The following is a 23350-nucleotide window of genomic DNA, read 5'->3' on the forward strand; positions in this document are numbered from 1 at the left end:
TCTCTAGAGATCTCTCAAATGCAAAGCATAAAGCTTTTGCTCAAACAATCAAAAGAATTTCTCAAATTTGTTCTCTCAAATTTGACCTCTCAAATCTAACCTAGCCTCCACCCACAACAATGAATATATATAGAGGAGGTGGAAATTAGGGTTTTTAGGAAACCCCTCAAATGGGCTTGGGCTTAGCATTGAAGGAGGAAGCCCAACAAAAATTTCAAAGAAGTAAGAATGAGTTTTTGTTTTCCATCAACGACGGTAAGGATTTCATTTGAATAGGTAAAATTCTTTCCTTTTCTAGAAGATTCACGGCAGCGATGTGAAGATTGAAGACATCTACGTCGCTTGGAGAGAAGAGAATGATTAGATTTAGGTTTGCAAGCATTTTTACTTTATTTTTTTTAATAAAACGACGTTATTTCTTGGAATTTTTTCTAAAAAAAAAACATGCAGTGACCCCCTCTGACCCGGGAGTCACTGAAATCAGGCCGGATTTTGGAGGTCGGAGGGGTCGATGTGCATATAGGGTCCAACTTGTGACCCCAACCCTTATAGGGGACGGGTTAGGGTTGACTCGGGTCAACCGGGGGGCGGGGCGGGGTTTTAAAACACCGATTTGAAGAATTGTTTCCCTGCCAGCCTACACGGGCTACTAAAGTGGGCTTTTGGTCAAGATCCGGGCCTATCCTTCTTTGAAGATGAAAGATTTTAAGATGCACATGTTAGAGCCCACTATTAATTTCCAAGCCATCACAATTCAGAACTCAATTAATTACAGAAAAAAAGGACCTTTGTTTCACACAGATATCTACTCAAATAATTACATAATGTGACTGATAATCAACATCTAAAATCTGCTTCCTAAAATACATGGCTGATATAAATGAGCATCAGAGATCTGTGAGAGTAAAACCATGACTTAGGATGCACTGAATCCAAAATTTAATGAACATTCCATATAACGTCATAAATATAAATAGCAAGCACAAAAGATCCCTGGCTTTTTCCTTCAGGGACTAAGGAGAATCTCTTTGTATTAATGGTGGAGTAGGTGGGTTCATTGTTCCATCTTTACCTTTTTCGGGAAGCTCTTCTTTTACTGAAGATAGTGGCCTATTTGGACTATAATATCCCTTAAAGAAACTGCTTGAACTTAGAGGACTAGATGGTTTGGTTATAGAAGGGGAAGAGTTGTTACCAAGAGGAGAACTTGTGCCAGATTTGGATGATGCCACATCTTCACGAGGCAAAGGTGAAATTGGCGGTTGGTCAACAGTACAAGTTTCTTTCCTGTAGAATTTATCTTGTACAACATCATAAGCATTCCCCGTGCGTACTTCTTGAGCAAGAGAGCACCAGCAACAGCATAGCCAAAGTGTGCAATCAGAAGCTGCATGCTTGCCAAAACAGAAGTCATAAGCAGGCAAATTGAACCTCTTTCTCATTTGGATCCTCCAAAAGCCACCATACAGTAAACCAAACAAACATAGAAGGATCCCAGCAGCTACTAAAGCCTGCCTAACAGTGTCATCCCCTATGTTAACACCAGCCAAGATAAAAATCCAGAAGGGAGCCATACAGAACAGCATAAAAGTGGCAATATGAACATACATGTTTCCAAAACCAAGTCTCTCCATATTCCACCCAAAGACACAAAATGTACAGAAAAGTGATAGATATGCTTGAGAAATATCGTCCCAAAGGTCAAGTATTCCTCCGCTCCACCGTGGTTTATTTTCAATAATCCTTTGTTCATCTTTGGGTGCAAATGAATATCTCTTCTCAAATGATTTCACTCTCAGCTGATCTTGCTTTTGAGTAACAGAATTTTGAACCTGCGCTTCTTCATCCATCTCAGAATCATAATCTTTACCTAGTGGGCTAAGAATGGTATACAGACCAGCGATTGCAGGTGCAGCGATTGCAAAAGATATACATATTCCAACTCCTATGGCTGGGCGCTGTGATCTTTTATACCCCAAGTTTAGACCACAAAGTGCATATTGAGCAAAACAGTTCAGATGAAGGAGAATCACCACTACCATCATGTGTGCCCACTCATGAGGCTTATAAGTTCCATTCTTGCAGTACACTTTTCTAAGTCTGGATATATCTTTTGGATTCCATCTGCACAGAAGAACAAGGTGGTAGATCCTCTTGGGATGTTGGTACAAACACATTAGCGTAAACAATGCATTGAGTATTTGATTGTTTACTTCAAACCATGCGTTCCTCTCGGACTTATTTGGTATCGCACCATTCAACATGCCAGTCATGACAAGGAACAGAATTGCACCCGAAACAGCAACGCAGAGGATCCACACAAAGAGGGCCATGTTCATTGGGTCCCTAATCCATTCTATGCACATGGTCTTGAGTGAACCCCAGTCAAGTTTCTTACCAAACATGCCACTGAAGCGTTCTCTTAAGCTATGTGAACTGGTAGCAGGCACAGATTGTGAAAACTGGTCCTTCTCAGTGGCAAGGCGCTTGAACTTGGCAGATGCAGAACCAAATTTCAAGAACTTGATCCTATTAGGAATAGAACTCAAGGTGCCCTGGAATTTTCTCTGAGGATTTTCACTGCTCAACAATGTTTTTCGAGAAGTTGAAATATCTATGGAAACAAAATCCTTTACGTTAGTTCCATTAGATTCCTCAATTTCATCTTTACCATTATCAACCGAAACCATTCTGATACGAATTCTGAGCTTCCTCAATCAAAATCAGAACCTTATAATCAATGGTAACTGTATGGAACAAATACTGCGATAACCAAAAAAGAACAATCTGTGCTAAGTATTCAAATCCATAACAAATTTCATGTGAATCAATAAGAACAAAGAAGGTATCCAAGCACATAAAAAACCAAGACAGAAACTTGATATATGCAATGATGACCCAGTAAACAGATCATCATGAGCTTTCATTGATTAAAATTTTCACAATTCACAGAATAGAAATCAGAACATAACTCAAAAAAGTCAAAACCCAAAAATCTAATCCCAATAATACCAACAGATTCATCTCACGAAACAGCTAAAATGAAAACACAGTAAAGAACCCTCCATTTTGCACGACAGAGATCCTCACAATCCTAGTAATAAAATATGCTGATAAGAGAAAAAAAAAAAAAAAAAAAAAAACCCAGAACAATAACATCAAGCTATAGATGCAGGAGTTGGTGTCAAGTGGAAACATACCTATAAGCTGACAAAACAGGAAGAAGGCGTTGAATCCAAGTAAGAGTTATATTCTCGGTAAAAATTCACAATCAACAAATTCGAATATAAACTCCCCCAAACTATAAAAGTTGAAACAAAATAATGGCGTGTGAACAGTTGTAGTTGAGCCAGTTGGCAAAACAAGAATTCATAGTCAAATAGATTGCTTCCAAGAAAAAGAAAAGGGAAGTACAGATTGAAAACATTGAAAACTCATTTGGTCAGCGTACAATAGATATCTAGAAACGAAGACACTGGGTAAGGAAAAAAAAAAAAACATGGAAAATTGAGGTTATCTAGAATCTTGTCACTGTGGAAGGAAAGACGGGTCCCACCACCATGTTAAAGTTCATCTCTTTTGTTTAGTTTTATTATCATTGTTTTTTTATTTTGTTTTTTTAAACTTTATTAGGTGATTGTTACTTAGGAATATATTTAAAGTTTAAACGGTCAAATTTACTTGTTTGGTTTATGGGTTCGCTTTTTCTGCAGTTACTGTAGATAATTTATCTGCAGTAAGTCTAATTTGACGTCGTTTTGGACTTAAATCATCGTGTTTTTGTAATTTTAATTTTTTTCAGGATTATAATAGTTTTTATATTTATAATTTTTTAAAATTTCAATGCCAAAACGATATCGTTTTGAGAATAAATGCAGATAACTTATCTGCATTAATTACAGAAATATTTTTTCCTTAATTTATTTGGTCAATATTTTTCTTCTATGTCGGCTGACATGAGCCAGCATGAGTTGCACATTTAGATTAAGCAATGATTCGCTGGTTTTATATAGTTGGGCTACTTTAAGTTAAATATCGTTTTAAGATGATATCACTTTGAAGAATTATGCGATTTTGTTTATATTAGTCTCTATACCTGATTACCTGCTTTGCAATATTAATGATTATTAAACAATTATTGCTATAGAAATATCTAGCTATACTTATGTGTATCATTGTTGTTTGTTGGCTACCAATATAATACTACATTCTTTTTTTTTTTTTCAAATTAGGTAAATTAGCTCATGCATCAACTTGATATTTTTTAAATAAAACTTAAGCTTATTTTAGTTTCTTTTCTTGGTAAACGAATCCAAGATAAGATTTATGGCCGTAGAACAATTTAACTAAAAAAGTATATATACGATTCATTATCAGGCATTAACATACTATTTTTGTTTTCTTCTTTTGCGGCATGTTTTTAGGTTGGGCCAATATTCCCCTCCCAAGTCAAACTACTAAGGTGATTTCGATTGGATAAGTGAAAATTTAGATAAAAAAATTAGAAAAAAAAAAAATACAATACAATTGCTTGAACTACAAAACTTGTGGAATGAGTGAAAGTAGATTACACTCCACCAGTTTTGGTATATATGGTACGAAAGGAATAACCGAAGAATCATCCCTCACCATTTGCAATTGGCATTCCTAGCTGCGCTGAAAAACTAAACTGAATAATGTCATCATAAACCCAATGAGTTGCCGTGGTGATTAAGGGAGCTTGCTCACTGTCTTAATGAATCCGGTTTAAACCTTATGTCCACGTCCTTAGCGGCGTTTGGTTCAGGAAATTTTTTTGGTATAGTAGGGAAATGAGATAGATAGAGAAGTGATTGAAAAGATAGATAAAGTGAGATAGGTAAAAAAATGTAAAAAAAAAGTTATTTGGTGGGGAAAAACTTTACTGGAAAAAGTAGGTAACTTTATAAAATCAACAGTGCATTAAAAGCCAGATAATCGGTTTTCCGAAAAATTCCACCTTCAAATTGGGTTTCTAAACAGTGCGGATATCTATGTTTCTCATAAATCCAGACAAATTGGATATATGAGTTTTTGGTGAAAAACGTTGAAACAAACATGGTGTTTCTAAAAGCCATACTTGAGAAAGATAGATATCCGTTGAAAAACTCTCAACCAAACACCACCTTAAAGAAAATTAATTAATTGCTCAATATGTTCTCAGTTGTACTAAGAATACTCTATTAATGTTATACTAAGAATACCCTTATCGTATTTAAAACAAATAATATCATTTTATTTCAAGAACTTTATTTCTCTATTAGAAGATAAAACTCTACAAGAAAACTTGTCTTTAAAGAAGAAATAAAGATACACGAGGAGATCACTTGTAATGGTGTAAGTTTAATAAGTCTAATATTTATTCTATATTGTTGATCCCATTTGCATTAAAGACTCATGTAATTAAGAAATTATATTAGGGATCAACGAATGATAATGAATATAAATTTTATATCAGTATAAATTCATTCTTTCCAAAAATATATTTATTATTAATTTAATTTGAAATACATTATAATCTTAACATATTAAAATTTAAAAATAAATACATTCTTATTTACTCAAGAAAAATTCACTTTAAATAAAATTTCTATCATTCGTTGATAACTAAATTGTGTTGCCACCGTTTTTAATGAATTATGGGCAGTACGAGGGGTAGAGAAGGCTGCGATAGTGAAGTTCATTCACAGTTATTTTAAGAAAATGGATGGCAAGAGAAACCTACAATGCAAGTGATCTCAGGTAGTCTAACCCTCAGTTGCGCCCAAGAACAAAACTGAACAATGTGTTAGCCGTCTCACTAATCCACTTATAAAAACAATAATTATTGAAACTCTCTTGCTTCCACATTTGCCATAGTTCCCGAAGGATGCTTAAATCGAAATAGTTGAGTGAGATGTTCTATGATGCATCAAACCTGTTTTTTTTTTAATCCAAAAGGGTAAATTGTTAAGCGAACACAATATTAATAGTTTAGAAAAAGTGTGTATCATTTTAAAGATATAAAGTTGTGTCATTTTAAGTGAGAGAAAGAGATAGATAAAGGAGGAGAGAGAGTGGACAAAAAAAATATAAAGGTGTGAATCCCACCTTTTTGTGAGAGTGAAATAACACAAGTTGTGTCATTTTAAAGGACAAGCATTTTTTCTTAATAATTTTATGTCATTCTTCTCTGACATTTTTCATCCTTCCAAATAAGCTACCATAATAACATCTCCTTGTGATGCCAAAATGTTGTCGTCGTGATATGCAAATCCGATTAAAGTGGATGAGATCAGATTCAATCTACCTCATAAAGAAACTCGTTTCAAGAATTCGAACAGATCACTAAAATTGAAACCCAAAGCAAGAACACTTCAGATAAGTAGATATGTAAGATGAACAACTGGACAGACAAGCATAATACAAGACAAATCATCAAACACGAAGTCCATCCGATAGAAGAGTAAGGTGCAAATCAAGTAAGATCATCCTCCTCGAGTTCTTTGGCTTTCAGTTTTTCCTTCACCCTCAAAAGAAGTGTTGTCTTCCAAGAATCCTGTACAACATTCGTGCAAACAGGCAATGTCTAAAGTGAAGAATTTGATGAAATGTCTAAAGTGTCTGACCCATATCTAACAATCACTAAATACTTCGCAATCTTTAGAATGTAATGAAAAGTAGAAACAGAGTAAATTTCGAACTAGAGCAGAAAAGCACTGTCCTGCAACCCATATCTCTTACCAGTTAAAATGTGAAGTTCAATATAACTAGAAATGAATCAATTATTCAAGGGAAAATTCGGAGCAGATGCAAATTATTGAAAACATATTTAGTAAATTGCCGTAAAATGGGACAATTCAATTATGATAAATTATGTTTGTTCCGCTATAAAAATATGGATCTAAACTATATTGGAAATATTCTTGTTAGAAACCAACTAAAAATTGTCCCATTTTTCAATAAATTAGAGCTTACCAGAGGGGTCATGCTGTCAAATTCCTTGATAACTTCAGTAAACTTTCCAACATCTTCTTCATCAATTGCAGCAGCAATATCCTGCTCAATTTTTTAATAAAATTGTCAGTACTTCATATGGAAAATATCTGCGTAAAGAATTAGTCAAAATGCAATAATTAAATGTTACAATAAAATACCAAACATTAATAACAACATTCTAATAGAAGAGGCAGTTATTGAAAAGTCCTCACATTTTGATCTAATTTACTACGTCATCAAAAATTAACAATGAAATTTCACAACTAATAACATACCGCCAAAAGTCTATATTCACGTGTTCCGGGAAATGTTGGATCCAACTCCTGCAAACACAAATATATATATCCAAAGAAATTAGCAACTGGTGATGTTTCCAGTCTAAAGACGTATATTCTTGAAAAATATTAGACCTGATATCGCTCTAATGCATTAGTAATAGCAATACCATCCCCTTTGCAAAGTTGGCAAATGCCAGCATTAAGAAGATGTCCTTTGACTCCATACTTCAGCAAATTATTGTTGAGAGACTGGCGAGCTATCTCTTCATAAATCTCAATTGACCTCTGATACCTGGAGATATATCAAAAAAGTTGAAACAGTTCAATATAACATAAAGAAAAGGCTATATAAAGTTCCCTTCATTTATAAAAAAATTATTGCTTTCTGTACATCATTCTAGCAGTTCCTGCTCTAATTAGAAAACATCGTACACATCACCATATGACTAAGACCACATGCAGCAATGGGCTGACATTTGTTAACATGTATTCAAGGCTTAGCAAGTCAACAAAACTTTGGATTGTTGAAAGAAAAATGCCAGAGTTTTGTTAAGATTATATATCAAACAAATGATACAAATGAAGACCAGCTACTAAAGCAAAAAATGTAGTAAGCAACAAACATAGAACAACAGACGAAAATCATGTTCAAGCATTATCATTGAGGCCTTCACAGCAACAAGAAAGATAAAATAAGCAGAAAATAGAAAATATTACTGTTCTAGCTGAGCAGAAAATTGAGCAACTTTTTGCTTGCACTGGTTTGCAGAAGTTTGTACTTCTTCGTTCTCGTAAAAATCAGCCGATTTTTCATAGTAAACAACAGCCTGCTCAATATTCTGTTCAGACTCATACAACTCAGCAATTTCCTGTGTGTACAAAAAGTAAAGCCCAATTATGACATATTCATGGTGATTCCTGAAACAATACCTCAAAAAGGACCATACGTAACCAAATATGCATTCCAAGAAACTAAATTTAAATGAATACTGAAACAAAAAAACTGAAGTTATAGTGATATATACCTTCAAATATCTAGCAGCCATAGAAAGTCTACCAATTTCACAGAAAATATTTACAGCATTGTCTAAGCAAGATACAGCCTCTGCATTAAAAGAGAGAAAAAGAAGTTTAACATTGAAAGTGCTATTATTTTCATATTAATGCAAGTGATGGCATGCTAACACATGCTTTGCAGCTGTATAATTAAAGCCACTTTAAAAGTGGTGAGCAAATAACCACCATAAAAGAAAACAGGCAGATGGATCTCAGGTACTGCAATCAACTTACGCATATACTAATTAATTTTAATATGTAATTAAAACTAGCTAAAGATAAGAACCAGTACTTAGAGCTAGGTGCATTGTATATGTGAAGCAAAGTATCTGATTTTTACAAACGGAAAGCTTGAATAACAAAGAAAACCAGAAGATTTCTTGTATAAATTGATCATGCACAAAGGCATATAATTTGAATTATATTTGATAGATAGAAGTACAGTACTAAGAATAAAAGATTTTGACCTTGCTGCAAGGAGGCGCTAGCACCATTTAAAGCATTAATCAGAATTCAGAAATGAGGAAAAGAATATAGATGGCACAAAAATAATCAATATTATGAATTCACATTTCACAACATCCATCATGTGAGTAAAATTTATTTCTGTTGAAGTGCATGCCGGATGACCAATGCCAATAATATTGACTTTTTTTTCCCTGCTAACATAGGCTACAAAAAGACCTAATGAAGCGAGAAATGGATTGGTGCACAATTTGACTCATAATAGACGAATGTCATGAGCATTGTGGAGGGGTAGATTAATTATTTTTTCCTAATATTTATTTTTTCTTTCTTGTTTATATTTCTCTGCCTGCAATCTGTTTTTTGCTTTTTATTGTGTTGATGGATATTTGAATCGATTTATTTGATATAAAGGTGATGTCATGTGCATGGGATTTCTACAATATATGAAGTCGAGATCACCACTGATTAGTAAGGTTAAAATAGAATGACTTGGGTAGCAAGCAGAAAAGAATCCTAGAGTATGTAATGTAACCACATTCATGCATACCATTTATATTAGTCTTCTTATAGCAATGGGCAGCGTCAACATAAGCTTGGGCAGCTTCATGCTTGCTTTCCAACTAGAATCAGAAGACAACATGGGTCATTTACAGGGCTAAGAGAGTGAAAGAAAGAACGCCATAAATTTAAAAAATAAAAAATAAAAATGAACCGAGTTACCTTCAAATGGCAATTTGCCAATTTGATGTAGGTGGATCCAGCTTTATCCCCTGAAATGTGATCATCACAACCAACAACAATTTCAGACCTGATTTTAAAAAGCGAATCATTGGCGTTCGCGACCTTAACCAACAACATGCTACGATTTGTACGCAATTAATTAAAAAATGCAGCAATTAAGGTTACATGATTTAGCGAGCTTGAAGGAATTGGCGGATTTATCGAAGAGATCAGAAGCATCCTCGTATTTGGAACCGAACAAACCCCAACCGCCCAGTTTCTTCTCTGCCTTATTCTCAAAATCCTCCGCTCTCGCCAAATGATCCCCCATTCTTTTTTTCAACAATTCGATTCGATCAATTCAATCTCTTTCATACAAACTATTATCAATTTGAGAGAGACAATGAGAGATGATTACAGATAAATACTATTCGCCACCAAGCTGGAAAGAAGAAAAAATAAAAGGAGAGAAGATGCAACAGAAACCCAACGGAACTAGGCTACGTTACGTTAAGCTTTTTGATTTAAATAAATTAATTTTGTGTAAAAAATATTGGGTTTGATCTAAGCTTAAATAAATTAAGTTTGTGTAAAAAATATTGGGTCTGACTTGGCATGTTCCACAAATTACAAGTCTGACATGATTTATATTTAAAAAATAAAATTTTTAACCTAAACCTGTCAACATGTTTAAATTTATTAAATATTCAATAATTAAAAAATTAATTAAAATAATATTTTATTATTCAAATTTATTAAAATAATGATTTTATTTATTTTATTTAAAATAAGTAATATGATATAGGCCGACCCATAGGCTCAAGGGTCTGACATGTACAAGAAAGAAAGTCAATGACCTATTTTTTAAATTGATTTTTTTAAAAAATTTAATATTATAATAGGATAAATCTAACCTAATATAAACTAGTCGTAGATTCTTATAACCTGGTACGTTCATTTATACCCCCTGCTCACAACTAATAGAATTGTCAATTTTTGCTTTTTCCGAAGGAATATGCTTTCTCTAGGGTCTGGGCTCCGCTCATTGGGCCTTTTTTTTGGATTTTAATGGGCTGCTTCGATTTGCTAACTACATAAACCAAATCCATGACAGTTCACCTCTTTTCCGATACCCTTTTCTTCTGACTCACTAAAAGAAACATGTTTTTTACATCCCAAAACTAATGATGTACCTTAAAAAGTAAGCTTTAAAGTAGTATTTGGTTGGGGAGAAGTGAAAATATGGATGGATAAGTACATGTGGGTATCTAATAAAATCATGTTTGGTTGAAAGTTTTCATTTTCTTTTCCCATCAAAAAGCTTTCCTAGCAAACCAAGAAGAGAACCAAAAATCGGATATCTTCACTGTTGAGAAAGCGTTTGAAGATGTGAAATTTCTCTTCAAAATCGGATAAGTGAAAAGCTGATGAATGGCATGCCAAGTTTACCCCTATTGTGGTTCGAAGGATGTAATAAAACGGTTTCATTTTTACGAGGATAGTTTGTAATTTCATTAAATTTTTTCATCAATATTTTATCTTCAACCAAACACACATTCAGAAATTTAATTCAATTTTTCTGGTAAAATTTTGCTCAACCAAACAACTTTTTTAAAACTTTCCTATCTAACTCACTTTTCCCCCATATCCCTAGTATTTATATTTTCCTAGTATTAAAAAATTTCTCCCCAACCAAACACAACCTTTAAGAGAATAAATTTTCATATTCCTAAAATTTGTATCTTGGAACTTTTCCCATATAAATTTGTCAGCTATTAATTTTTTTTATCAACAACTATTGGTTTTTTTTATTTTATAAAAAATAAATTTAACTCAAAAACTTAAATTATTAGATGAGATTATATTAATGATTTTATATATCTTTAATACGTTCCTTCACATGATAGCCAACAAGGCTTAAAGGATGAATAATATATAAGCTCACTTATCTATGTTAAGAAACTCCAAAAGATTTAAGTAATTATTAATTAAATGGAGGACAATGAAGATCGAACACGTGACACTAAGGCTCTGATATCATGTAAAATATTATTTTTCCAAAAATGTAAGCTAATGAGTAATGAGAGGGCTATTTAATGGTTAATACTATTCTCTGACATATTTAAAAAAATGTATTACTCGTTTTAGATAATTTAAATTCTGTGAAGAAACTCTCGTTTGGATGTGAGAATTTTATAGGGTGCTTAATCTATTCTACCTTGCATAAGGTGAGTTTAGTAAGATAGACAATTAAGGTTTGAAGTCAACCTACACCTCTTTATTTTAAGCAAACATTAAGTTTAATTTAGTTATTGATAGAATTAATTATATAAATACCTTTAGAAATTTAATACTTGTACTTAAATATCTAAAATATATTTTTTCTTTTATATGATGTTATAGATTCATTCAAATATTATGATAAAATATTATATAAATATAAATTAAACATTTATTAATACGGATATGGATTGAGAGTGCTATAACCTAACTCTCAATCCATATCCGTACTAATAAATATTTTAGGTCTTAATTTTATTTTATTAACTAAATATAAAAAAATAATTTATAAATTAATTTTTTTCTGTTATGAAATCTGACATAAAAAATTAAGAAGGCATGAAAAATTATTTTTGTTTATATTTATGTTATGAAATTTGAATATTTGATTGGCTATATGACTTATTATGGTTGTTATACATATTAAATATAGATTATATTACATATATTAAAATATTATATAATATCAAAACATGTTCCAACATGTCAAAAATAATATTTTTTAAAATTAACGTGTCAGTGTATCGTGTCATGTCGTATCACATATTAGTGCATCCTATAACAGGAAATATTTTTTATGCTCCAGGACCACTCAATAATCCGGTGCTTCCTCTCACAACATCACTTTTTTCTTTCTTTATTTACTTCTGTTATTTTTTTTCTTTTCCACTTTTATCCTTTCATTTACACTAAAGAACCAACAAAAAAACGGTGGTACCGGACCACGATAAATAATCTCCTATAACCATCGCTTTCTATCCTTGTTCAAGGCTAGGACTGTCACGCCAACAGTAAATTTTGTCAAAATGCTACGCGGCATAATTCGCTACACAGTGTAGCAAATTATGTATGCAAGTAATTCGCTACTCAGTGTAGCGAAATATTCCACGTCAGAACGCACAGAACCAAAAATGCCACATGTCAAATTATGCAAAATTCGCTACATAGGGTAGCGAATTTTGTAAAATTTGTCATGTGACATTTTTGGTTCTAACGTTGCATATTTCGTTACACTGTGTAGCGAATTACTTGCATACATAATTCGCTACACTGTGTAGCGAATTATGCCGCGGGACATTTTGGTAAAATTTATTGTTTGCGTGGCAGTCTGGTAATTTTTTTGTCCAAACATGACAAAATAGTCACTCTCCCCTCAAAATATCACCAAGATGTTGTCAGTTGTCAGTTAGGATGTTCAGGATGACAATGACATCTTATCGGGTTCACAGACATTTATGTGAAAATTTCGAGTTGGATTGTAGTTACCATAATTTTATTTTGGTTTTTTTCTTTAAATCCTTTATTTTGGTTTTCTTTAATATGAAATAGGATTCTTTAATATTGATATTATATTTTAATTTTGACATTAGATTTTATTTATTGATTTTCATCAATCAACAGGTATTATTTATTGTAAATAATAATTAATTAATAAATTTAAATCTCAATAAATGATAATCATTAACTAACAAAAATTAACGATTAAAATTTAGTGTCAAATTTTAAAATTTGACACCAAACCCAAATGAGCTGAGACTAGTCTACAGTGGAACCGACTCATACTGCACACTGTCCCTTATTTTATGAGAAAAATTTTAGTGCATTGAGATTATCAAATTCAATGTTTTTTTATTATTATTATTTTTAACTTAAAGAAAAATATAAAGGGTAATTTTTTCTTCTTTGAATTAAAAAAGAACGTCAAATTCAATATTTTTGGTGGATTGAAGTTTTTCTGCTATTTTATAAGCTTTTGAGATTATGTGATATGTGAGTGTTAGAGGTGTTTATCAACTGATTTAAACTGCGGTGACCAAACTAAAAAATCGATAATCGAATAAATCGAAAATCAAAAAAAATAAAAAATCGATAAAAAAAACCACAAATTTTAATTGAATTGGATCAATTCTCGGTTTGATTAATGAAAATCAATCGAATATATTAATTTCTCTATACCTACTTGGGTCTTTTCCAGTCATAGTCGAAAAAATTCTAAACTCAAGACCCGTTAACCCATCAATTAAACATAAAAAAAAAAACTTAACCATATCTCATCAGCAAAATATTATCTGGGTCGAGCTTCATATCCCATTACAAAAAAAAAAACTATATTACCATTTACTGATGCTTTTTGTATTTCAAATTTTTTTTTTACAAAGTCAATATATAGAAAAAAATATGTTATTTGCACAATAATCATTAGATAAATTTTAATCTTTTCAAAAAGTCGAAAACCTTGGATTGGATCAGATCTGATTTGAAAAAAAATTCAAACCAAATGGATAATTACATGATCAAACCAAAGGGAGGATTGGATCAGATGATTTTTACTATCAAAACTGATCCAATTCAGATCGCGAACATGCCTAGAGTGTTAAAAGGGGAAATATTCTTTCCTTTAGGGGGTGTTTGGTAAGGTATTTGGTATGGAATAATGAGGAAGTGAGGTGAAAAATATTTAATTACCATGTTTGGTATGGGTATTTTGAACAAAATCCCAGAAAATATTTTTTCCATGTATTTCCCTTTTTCCCTTTTCAACTACATACAGACAAATAATTATGCCACTGATCCTTTGGTATTTTTTTTGCTCAAGTCTTGAATTCTGAATATAATATGTTGAGTCAAATAATTATCCCTTTTAAAAGGTATTTTGGTATTTTTGACTCACATTTTCATCAATATTTTATCATCAATTAAATATAGCATCCGTAAAATGAACCCAACTTTCCCGACAAAATTTTGGTCATCCAAACGTTTTTTTATAACTTACCCATGATAAAAAAATTTCAGAATATCTCTCGTACTAAACGCTTCTAATTTTTTATTTATTTGTTTCCAAATCGTTTAACGCAAGAGGATTACCAAGTGCTTTGCAGGTGCAAAGTGCAATAATTGATGAATAAATTAATGGATAAACACATACATTTATTGCCGAAAAAAAAGATAAAGACCACATGGCTCATGGCTGTATATCCATCGACGGCATTTATTATACAACACCCAAAATGAAGCTTGCCTCTACGTCCGACAATACCCAAGTTGTTGCCCCTCTCCTCCTACCGCGGGACTGCGAGCACTCCCCGGAAGACCCGAGTCCGCAAAATGGATCCATTACCGGAGCGGTGTTCAACATATCAACCACCATGATCGGTGCGGGAATCATGTCGGTTCCGGCGACCATGAAGGTGCTGGGCTTAATTCCGGGGTTCGTGGTGATTGTGTTGGTGGCAGTGATAACAGATATAACGGTGGAGTTTATGTTAAGGTACACAAGCTCCGGGAAATCCATTACCTATGGGGGCATGGTGGGCGAGTCATTTGGCTCTATAGGATCCCTTGCTGTCAAGATTTGCGTCATCATAACCAATCTTGGTATCCTTATCATCTATTTCATTATTCTTGGTACGTTCTTCTTCACCTTCAAATTCAATCCAAAAAGGATATTTTACAAGTTTAATATATTTTCCCTTGGACACGCAAAGTTTACTTTCCTATTTTAGAAGTACGATATTTCAAAGTAAATTTGGGCTAATTCACACCCCATGTTTGTGTTCATTTCATGAGAAATAAAAAGGATAAAACGTTTATGACAGTGGCGTCATTGGCGTGTGGGGACAACTTATTTGGCATGGAGATCTTTTCTGTCTGAAAAGCTACTGATTTGATATATTGATATTATTATTTTTTATCAGAAAATCTACTGTTTGGTTGTCTACTGTCCAATATTCTATTTATATTAGCCATGAATCCACGATGATATAACGACACAATAATAGTAATTACTAATTTCCAGATTTGATCGCGAGAATATAATATTAATTACTATATTGTAATAAAGACAATATATTAAAAATAGTTATTATAATTTAGTCGCATATTGATCCGTTATAAGTTAGGGTATATTTTGTTCGTTTTTTCTGCAGTTAGTGCAGATAACTTATCTGCAGTAAGTCAATACGACGTCGTTTTGAGATGGAAATCATGGTATTTTTGTAATTTTAATTTATTTCAGAGTTATAATAGTCTTTATATTTATAATTTTTTAAGATTTCAATACCAAAACGACGTCGTTTTGGGAATAAATGCAGATAACTTATCTGCATTAATTGCAGAAACATTTTTCCCTATTTTGTTTGGGAAATGTGTTTTCCATTTTTGTACGAGATAATTTGATCTTATGCAACATACACAAAAATGGGTGGGACTCATTTTTTTTTTCTTTTTCTCTCTTTTTTAATAGTTCCATTCAGTTTTTTGTGTATTGCATGAGCCAAATTGTCTCATGCAACAACATGAGAAAAATCAAACTCATTTTATTTTCCTCGTTCCCTCTTACAAATTTTGTTGTCTGGCATTTAGAGGTGGCAAAGCGGGCTGCCCGCCCCTGCCCGCCCCGCCATTGAAGGTGGGCTAGATATCTCAGCCTGCGCCGCCCCGTTTGGGCGGGCTGCCCGCCAAGCCCGTCACATTTTACACTAAAAATTAAAAAAAAAAAAATCAGCCCGGGCGGGCTGGCGGGCAGTGGGCTTAGAAAACTCAGACCGCCCCGTTTGGCGGGCGGGGCGGGCCGGCCCGGCGGGCTCGGCCCATTTTGCCAGCTCTACTGGCATTGATGTCATCTTGTTGGATTAATGATACAATCTCATGTTCACTAGTGTAACTGAAATTTTTAAAATTCTAAATTAAAACGAATAAAACTTTTAAAGTAATAATTATTAGAACAAGGTTATAGTTACAACCTTTTTTTCTTACAACCTCTTACAACCATATCTTATCACCGTTGATTTCCGCCAATCAACGGTTATCATTTTAGCAAATTAAACTCATTAATTACTTATTAATTCACAATAAATGATAACCATTGATTGGCGGAAATCAACGGTGATAAGATATGGTTGTAAGAGGTTGTAAAAAAAAAGTTGTAAGTATAACCTTCCTCTAATTATTCTTTTAAAAGAAGGGAGTAATAGTTATTAGCATTTACCCCAGCCAATAAATTTTTATTTAGAGTAAATATCAATTTTGGTTCCAAACAAAAAATAAGATCTCCAATTTAGTTCTTTGCAAAGAAAAATTAGTCCATTCGTCTGTAAGAAATTCAACGTGGATTCATTTAGTTGAAATCGTGGTCCCTCACAAATTTAAAAAAAACCCATATTAATTCCTCAAAAAAATTAAAATGGGTCCATTTTGAATTTCATAGAGACCAACGAATTAATTTTTTTTTGTAAAGGACTAAAGTGAGAATCATATTTTTTTGTTAGAGATCCAAAAGAATATTTACTCTGCTGTTTGTTCTAATAATTAATCCCAGAGTTGGCTTTGGGTGGTTCAAAACAGCCCAAGCTATCTTCATTAAGAAAGCCTTTAAATTCTTTGAAGCCCAAACCCCGTATATATTTTTCCCGTTGTACAGCGTGCTCCATCCTATAAGATAAGTCTTGACTCTTGAGTAACTAAATTTGATTGTAACTTTGCTTTCATGATTTTTTTTAGCATAAATTTTACTTTAATAATCAGAAAGAAAATGTACCTTTCTTTACTAACTAAATTGTTGATAATACTTATTAAATCATTTATTGGAGTTCAATTTGGGTGTCTATGAGAGTGTTCTCTCATTATCTTTTACAAAGTGAAAATCTGTGCTCTACGTTTCTACTGCAAATTAAATAATATAAGTCGTACGCAACTATCAAACTGATCTGTTAACTTTTGAGTGATTTTGTCCCTCTAATACTATAAAGGAAAAAATGTTTACGCAGTTAATGCAGATGAGTTATCTGCATTTATTTCCAAAGCGACGTCGTTTTGATATTGAAATTTTAAAAAATTATAAATATAAAGACTATTATAACCCTGAAATAAATTAAAATTACAAATACACCATGATTTCTGTCCAAAACGACGTCGTATTGAACTTACTGCAAATAACTTATCTGCAATCACTGCAGAAAAGCGAACCCATATATAAATTATAAATGTTCTATTCTGGTGTGATATAATATGAGTATATGACCGAGTCCAATGCCTTTGTTTTGGAAGGAGACGTGCTCTGTGGAAGTGAGTCCAAAGGAACCACACACTTGGGTGTTCTACAAGAGTGGTTTGGCATCTACTGGTGGACCTCTCGCAATTTTGCACTTCTTATAGTTGCTCTCTTAATGCTTCCACTGGTTATGTTACGGCGAGTTGGTGAGTTGAGTACTACTACCCAAATACACAAGCATCTTTAATTCTGTGTGTGCAAATTAATGCCTTCATCTCAAGTACAGCTTCTTGTTTTGTATGCTTTACATATACAGACTCACTCAGGTATAGTTCTGCAATATCAATCCTTCTAGCATTGGTATTTATTGCAATATGCTCATCAATGGCGCTTAATGCATTATGGTCCGGCAAAACTCAATCACCGAGGATACTACCAGATTTCTCTCAAGTCACTGTCCTTCAACTTTTTACTACTGTCCCAGTTTTTGTGACGGGTTTTGGATTCCATGTGAACGGTTAGTTTGAGAATTATAACACTCCTTTATGACTAACATATATATATATCATTCAATTAACATCAAATGATCAATTAATCAACACATTAATCCCAATGTTTGTATGTAACTTATATATGATTTGCGGCAGTTCATCCAATTAGAGCAGAGCTTGGAAAACCTGCAGACATGTGTTTGGCTGTGCGGATTTCGTTGATAATATGCGTTTTCATTTACTTTGCTATTGGCTTCTTTGGGTACCTATTGTTTGGGGATTCCATCATGCCCGATGTGCTGGTAAACTTTGACCAAAACTCCAATACAAGTGTTGGTCGATTGCTCAATGACATTGTTCGGTTAAGCTATGCACTCCATCTTGCGCTTGTGTTCCCCATTATGAGCTATTCCTTGAGGGCCAACATAGATGAACTAGTATTCTCAAAAAAAAACAAGCCTGCCCTGGCATTAGACACACCAAGATTTGTGTCTCTTACTCTGGCTTTACTAGCCCTCTCATACTTGGTGGCCGTGGCCATCCCAAACATCTGGTATTTTTTTCAGTTTTTGGGATCCACAACCGTTGTTTGTCTATCATTTATATTCCCTGCTGCAATCATTCTAAGGTATTCTGCCAATTTCTAATCTCTTTTTCTCTTATGTATTAGCTTAATTTACGTACAATTATCTGATGTGTTTAATTTTGTCCCCTTTTGAGCACAGGGATATGTATGGCATATCAACCACAAAAGATCAAGTCATGGCAATAGTGGTGATTGTTTTGGCTGTAGTGACAAGCGGAATTGCTATATGGACTAACTTGTATGGTTCAAGTGCTGATCAGCCATAGTGCTATATACAACCGAGTCGTTGAGTTTCAATCCTCTGAGTCAACGTACATTAGTTTCTCTTATTTTATTTTATTTTTTATTTTGTACATAAAGGTTAGGCCAGGCTGGGATGCCCAATTCTCTAAACCGGGTCACTGTCAAGAGATAACTTGTGACCCTAGAAGGATTTGAAAACATATTGGTTTCTAGGGTTGCAAGTCATTTAGCACTTGATCCAATCATTACAAGTTGTCATCTTTTTATTTGTTACGAAGTATGTTTGATTTTATTCAATTATTTTCTAAAAAAAATTATGCAAAAAAAGTTGACCCCATGTTCGAGTAAATGAATTAATAAGAAAAAATCTAAGTTGCAATACACAATATGAACTTTTTGAAATAAGATCAATTTTGAGCATTTTAATTTTTATTCACAGATTACTTCAAAGTACTAGGGAGAAATTATTTCCTTCGTACTTCAAGAAATAACTTTTAAATCATCCTTTAATTGTTTTGATATTTTTTAAGAGTTCAGTGATGTCTTTAAAAGGACACAATTTGTATTCTTTTAGTGATTTACACGAAGTTTTATCAATAAGACTTTGAGAAAAACATCTATCCTTTTAAAGGATATAAACTGATATAAGTTTATATCCTTTTAGATCCTAACCGTTGATTTCTGTCCATCAAGATTATAATCTATTAGGTCAAACTTAATGAGCCAAATCTATTATTAATTAATTAATAATTTTAATCCAATAAATTATAACCGATGATGGACGGAATTCAACGGTTAGGATCTAAAAAGATATAAGTTTATATCCTTTAAAAAGATAGATGTTATTCCCTAAGACTTTATATAAATCTGAAAAGTTTTTTTTTTCTACTTTACATTTCAGCGATGCGACTAAAGAGAGAAAAAAAAAATTCAACTAAAAGGACACAAACTTGTATCCTTTAAAAAAAAATACTTCTTTTCCCATTTTTTAATACAATATATAAAATCTCCTTTTCCTTTTTTCTGTTTTCAATTTTATATGTCCAAAATTTCTACCGGTGATTGTGACTTTTTGTTTGAACCATGGATAGACACATCACGAAAAACACAATATTGTGTAGATGATTTTGATCTGATCCAATATGAGATCGGCTATGCATGTGAATGGGTGTGAAGTCCGTTTAACCGTCTCTAAATTCGATCCAACCGGTATTAAACTTGTTAGTTGAATCAATTTTTTGGAATTTTGTCTAAAACGATGAAAGAGTGCAACTACTGAGAATCAAACCTGTAACCGAGGTTATATATATATATATATATATGGGTAAGGATTATTTTACACCAGTGTAAGTTACACTCTTAATCTTGTTTGTTAATCTCATTTATATTTAAAGGCTCAAATTTTTTAGTAATGTGAGCCATTAAATTTAAGTAGATCAATGGTCAAGATTGAGTGTAAGACTTCTAACTCTTACACTGGTGTAAGAATATATATATATAGGGATTTGATTTTCTCATGTTGCATAAGAATTGAATTCATGTTGTGACTCAACTAATGGTGGACCCCACATTTATTAAAAAGGGAAAAAGAAAAGAAAAGTTTTGCAGACAAATCGAAGGGTCACAACATGAGAATTAATTCTTATGCAACATGAGAAAATATTTTCTCATATATATATATATATATATGAGGTAGGATCCTTTGACACCAGTGTCAAATTTTAAATTTGACACCTCATCTGATAGTCGTTAGATCAAAAAAGATCAATGGTGTTATATATTTGCAAATCAGAGTCGTTGATCTTTTGTGATCTAACGGCTCTCAGATGAGGTGTCAAATTTGAAGTTTGACACCTCATGTAAGAGCCGCTAGATCAAAAAAGATCAATAGTGTCACATGCTTACAAATCAGAGTCGTTGATCTTTTTTGATCTAACGGCTCTCAGATGAAGTATTAAATTTGAAATTTGACACTGGTGTCAAAGGATCCTACCTCATATATATATATATATATATATATATATATATATATATATATATATGGAAAATATACTCTTATATCGGAAGAGAATATTTTTCTCTCCTACACATATATCGATTTCTGTGTTATTTTTTTCTTTTTCTATAAGTAGTAGGTTCTACACATGATTGTCTCATAGCATGAAAAAACTTCTCTCTTATTGCATGAGATTAATAAAGTTCATATATATATATATATATATATATATTATGGGAAATATAAGCGTTGTGCAACAGCAAAATTGATCCCCTGTGCAAGACACAGTTTTTTGAAATGGTCCCATAGCTTAGTAAAAAACATAAAATAAAAATGTTTGGCACGGAAAATGGTAAATGTGCAGAAAACAAATGTCTGCTCTTGCATCAGGAGGGACATAAGCCCCTTTTTTTATTATTATATTTATCACATAATATGGTATATAAATATAATTTAAACAGTTCAGTAACTTATTAGTCGAATTAATAATTTATTAACTTGTAATTCAACCGAGCCGATCACCATCTGATTTTAATTTTTAATAATATTAAGTGACTGTTTGAAAAAAATTTTATCTTCTCTTTTTCTTATAAACAGAAATTAAGTCAAATAGATTTTTATAAAAACTCTTAGTATAAAAAGAATTTTTTTATAAGGAAAAAAAGCTAAAAATTAAAAGACCGTGGGAAGAGTTTTGTTAAGATGTATGTTAGTTTTTTTTTATTCCTTATTTATTTACAGGTTTACCCTTGTTCTAAACTTGTATTTATAAATTTTATAAAAAAATAGAAATTGTGTTATTTTAAGTGAGAAATAGATATAAAATAATATTTTTTAGTTAAAATTTAAATTAAAATAAAACTATTCACTTTTTCTCTTATGATTTTTATTTTTTGTGTCTATCTCTCACTTGAAATGACATAATTAAAAGTACAAACCTAAAAGGAAATGTATAAACGAGAGCGATAATGGTTAGATCATTTTGCATAGGCGAACAATTTCGCCTTTACAGGAGGGGTAAGAGCTCTTGATTAAGAATATCCCTACAATTATGGGACGAGATCAAAGGCAACATAGCATACAAATCATGCGCTTGTGGTCTTGTGGAGATGTATGTGCTCACGCAAAGTCTACCAGTTCCTGATGTGGGTTTTTGGCAACCTACGCACACAAACACGGAATACCACATCGCTTCTATCTCTTAATTACAAATTTTATGCTATTGTTGCATAGGAAGAGACACACCAAAATATTGTTTGTGCTCAAGATGATATAGGAACAGAAGCTGCACAAATTGGGTCGAAGAACCCTCTTGTTGAGAAGACACAAGAATGTGCATTCTTTGCGAAAAAATTAGTCATGATGTTGGGAACTTCATGGCTATCCAAGCAAAGGAGGAGGAAGTGGACGGGATGAGGTCGATCACGTGGCAGGAATAGCTTGGAAAGAGCACATGCACTACGCCAAAATAATCAACCATCTCCATTAACTCATTCTGCTTTGGGTTTTTTTTTTTTTTTCTCGGTTTATCTATTATTTAACTAATTAGATTTAATCTCAATAGAATTTTTATTGATTATGACTTTCTCAAGATTATTAATTTTCTCCATTTCTCAACAAATAATGAATCGATTCAGCTCTTGTTGAATAAGGGCTAACAGGATGCTGGAGGGTAATAGACTAGTCAATCGGCTTCCTAACTTTTCTCTTTTGTCTGAATATGGGTCTTCATGGTTTTGATTGGCCACCTAGTCAGGGGTTGTGATAGTTTATTTGTTCACAACGTTGCTGGGGTCTCCCATGTGAGGTTTGCTTCTGCATCACGTACAAAAAAATAAAAAATAAAAACGCGGCCAATGCTCTTATAAAACTTTTTTTTTTTGGTAAGGTATAAAACTTCTTTTAAAAGCTCTTAATATGTATACTAAATATTGAGTACAAAAATTATAAAATTGATGGAGGGGAAGAAAACGAAGAATATGGTTCTTTTTCTTAAATAAATAAATCAAAATATAATAAGAGTATATTTTCTGCAAAACATTTTGAAACCTCACACAATCATACCACCATGAAATCCCAAAACCCAGCTCAATCATACACAACTTGATGGATCAACTCTTGCTATGCTAATCCACTTATCAGATAACAAAAAAGAAAAAGAAAAAGAAAAAGAAATTAGAAGAAGAAGAACGAAACCATACCTATGCGAAGAAGAACGAGTATAAGAAAGAAAAAATTAAAAGAGCT

At 32.6% G+C, this 23350-nt stretch overlaps 3 protein-coding genes across 3 annotated transcripts; 1 reads left to right on the forward strand and 2 right to left on the reverse strand.

Moving 5' to 3' along the window:
* Positions 1–789: 789 nt before the first annotated feature.
* LOC133296690 (uncharacterized) lies at positions 790–3452 on the reverse strand. The gene is made up of 2 exons (XM_061495743.1): positions 3201–3452; positions 790–2763 (listed from the first exon to the last, which is right to left on the reverse strand). The coding sequence occupies exon 2, from the start codon at positions 2688–2690 to the stop codon at positions 1014–1016; it is 1677 nt and encodes a 558-aa protein (XP_061351727.1). The 5' UTR covers positions 2691–2763; positions 3201–3452; the 3' UTR covers positions 790–1013.
* Positions 3453–6349: 2897 nt separating this feature from the next.
* On the reverse strand, positions 6350–9947 carry LOC133296666 (alpha-soluble NSF attachment protein 2-like). Its single transcript, XM_061495707.1, has 9 exons — positions 9705–9947; positions 9519–9568; positions 9346–9418; positions 8300–8379; positions 7992–8143; positions 7407–7566; positions 7272–7319; positions 6976–7056; positions 6350–6556 (listed from the first exon to the last, which is right to left on the reverse strand). The coding sequence occupies exons 1-9, from the start codon at positions 9847–9849 to the stop codon at positions 6476–6478; spliced, it is 870 nt and encodes a 289-aa protein (XP_061351691.1). The 5' UTR covers positions 9850–9947; the 3' UTR covers positions 6350–6475.
* Positions 9948–14755: 4808 nt separating this feature from the next.
* On the forward strand, positions 14756–19130 carry LOC133296729 (amino acid transporter AVT6C-like). Its single transcript, XM_061495781.1, has 5 exons — positions 14756–15203; positions 17844–17993; positions 18104–18304; positions 18435–18906; positions 19004–19130. Exons 1-5 carry the CDS (start codon positions 14756–14758, stop codon positions 19128–19130), a joined length of 1398 nt encoding a protein of 465 aa, XP_061351765.1.
* Positions 19131–23350: the final 4220 nt, after the last annotated feature.

The sequence above is a fragment of the Gastrolobium bilobum genome, unplaced genomic scaffold (genome assembly GCF_033153095.1).
Source record: "Gastrolobium bilobum isolate Gb01-03AN ecotype WA unplaced genomic scaffold, APGP_CSIRO_Gbil_v1 utg6129, whole genome shotgun sequence".
In the NCBI taxonomy this organism is placed as follows: Eukaryota; Viridiplantae; Streptophyta; class Magnoliopsida; order Fabales; family Fabaceae; genus Gastrolobium; species Gastrolobium bilobum.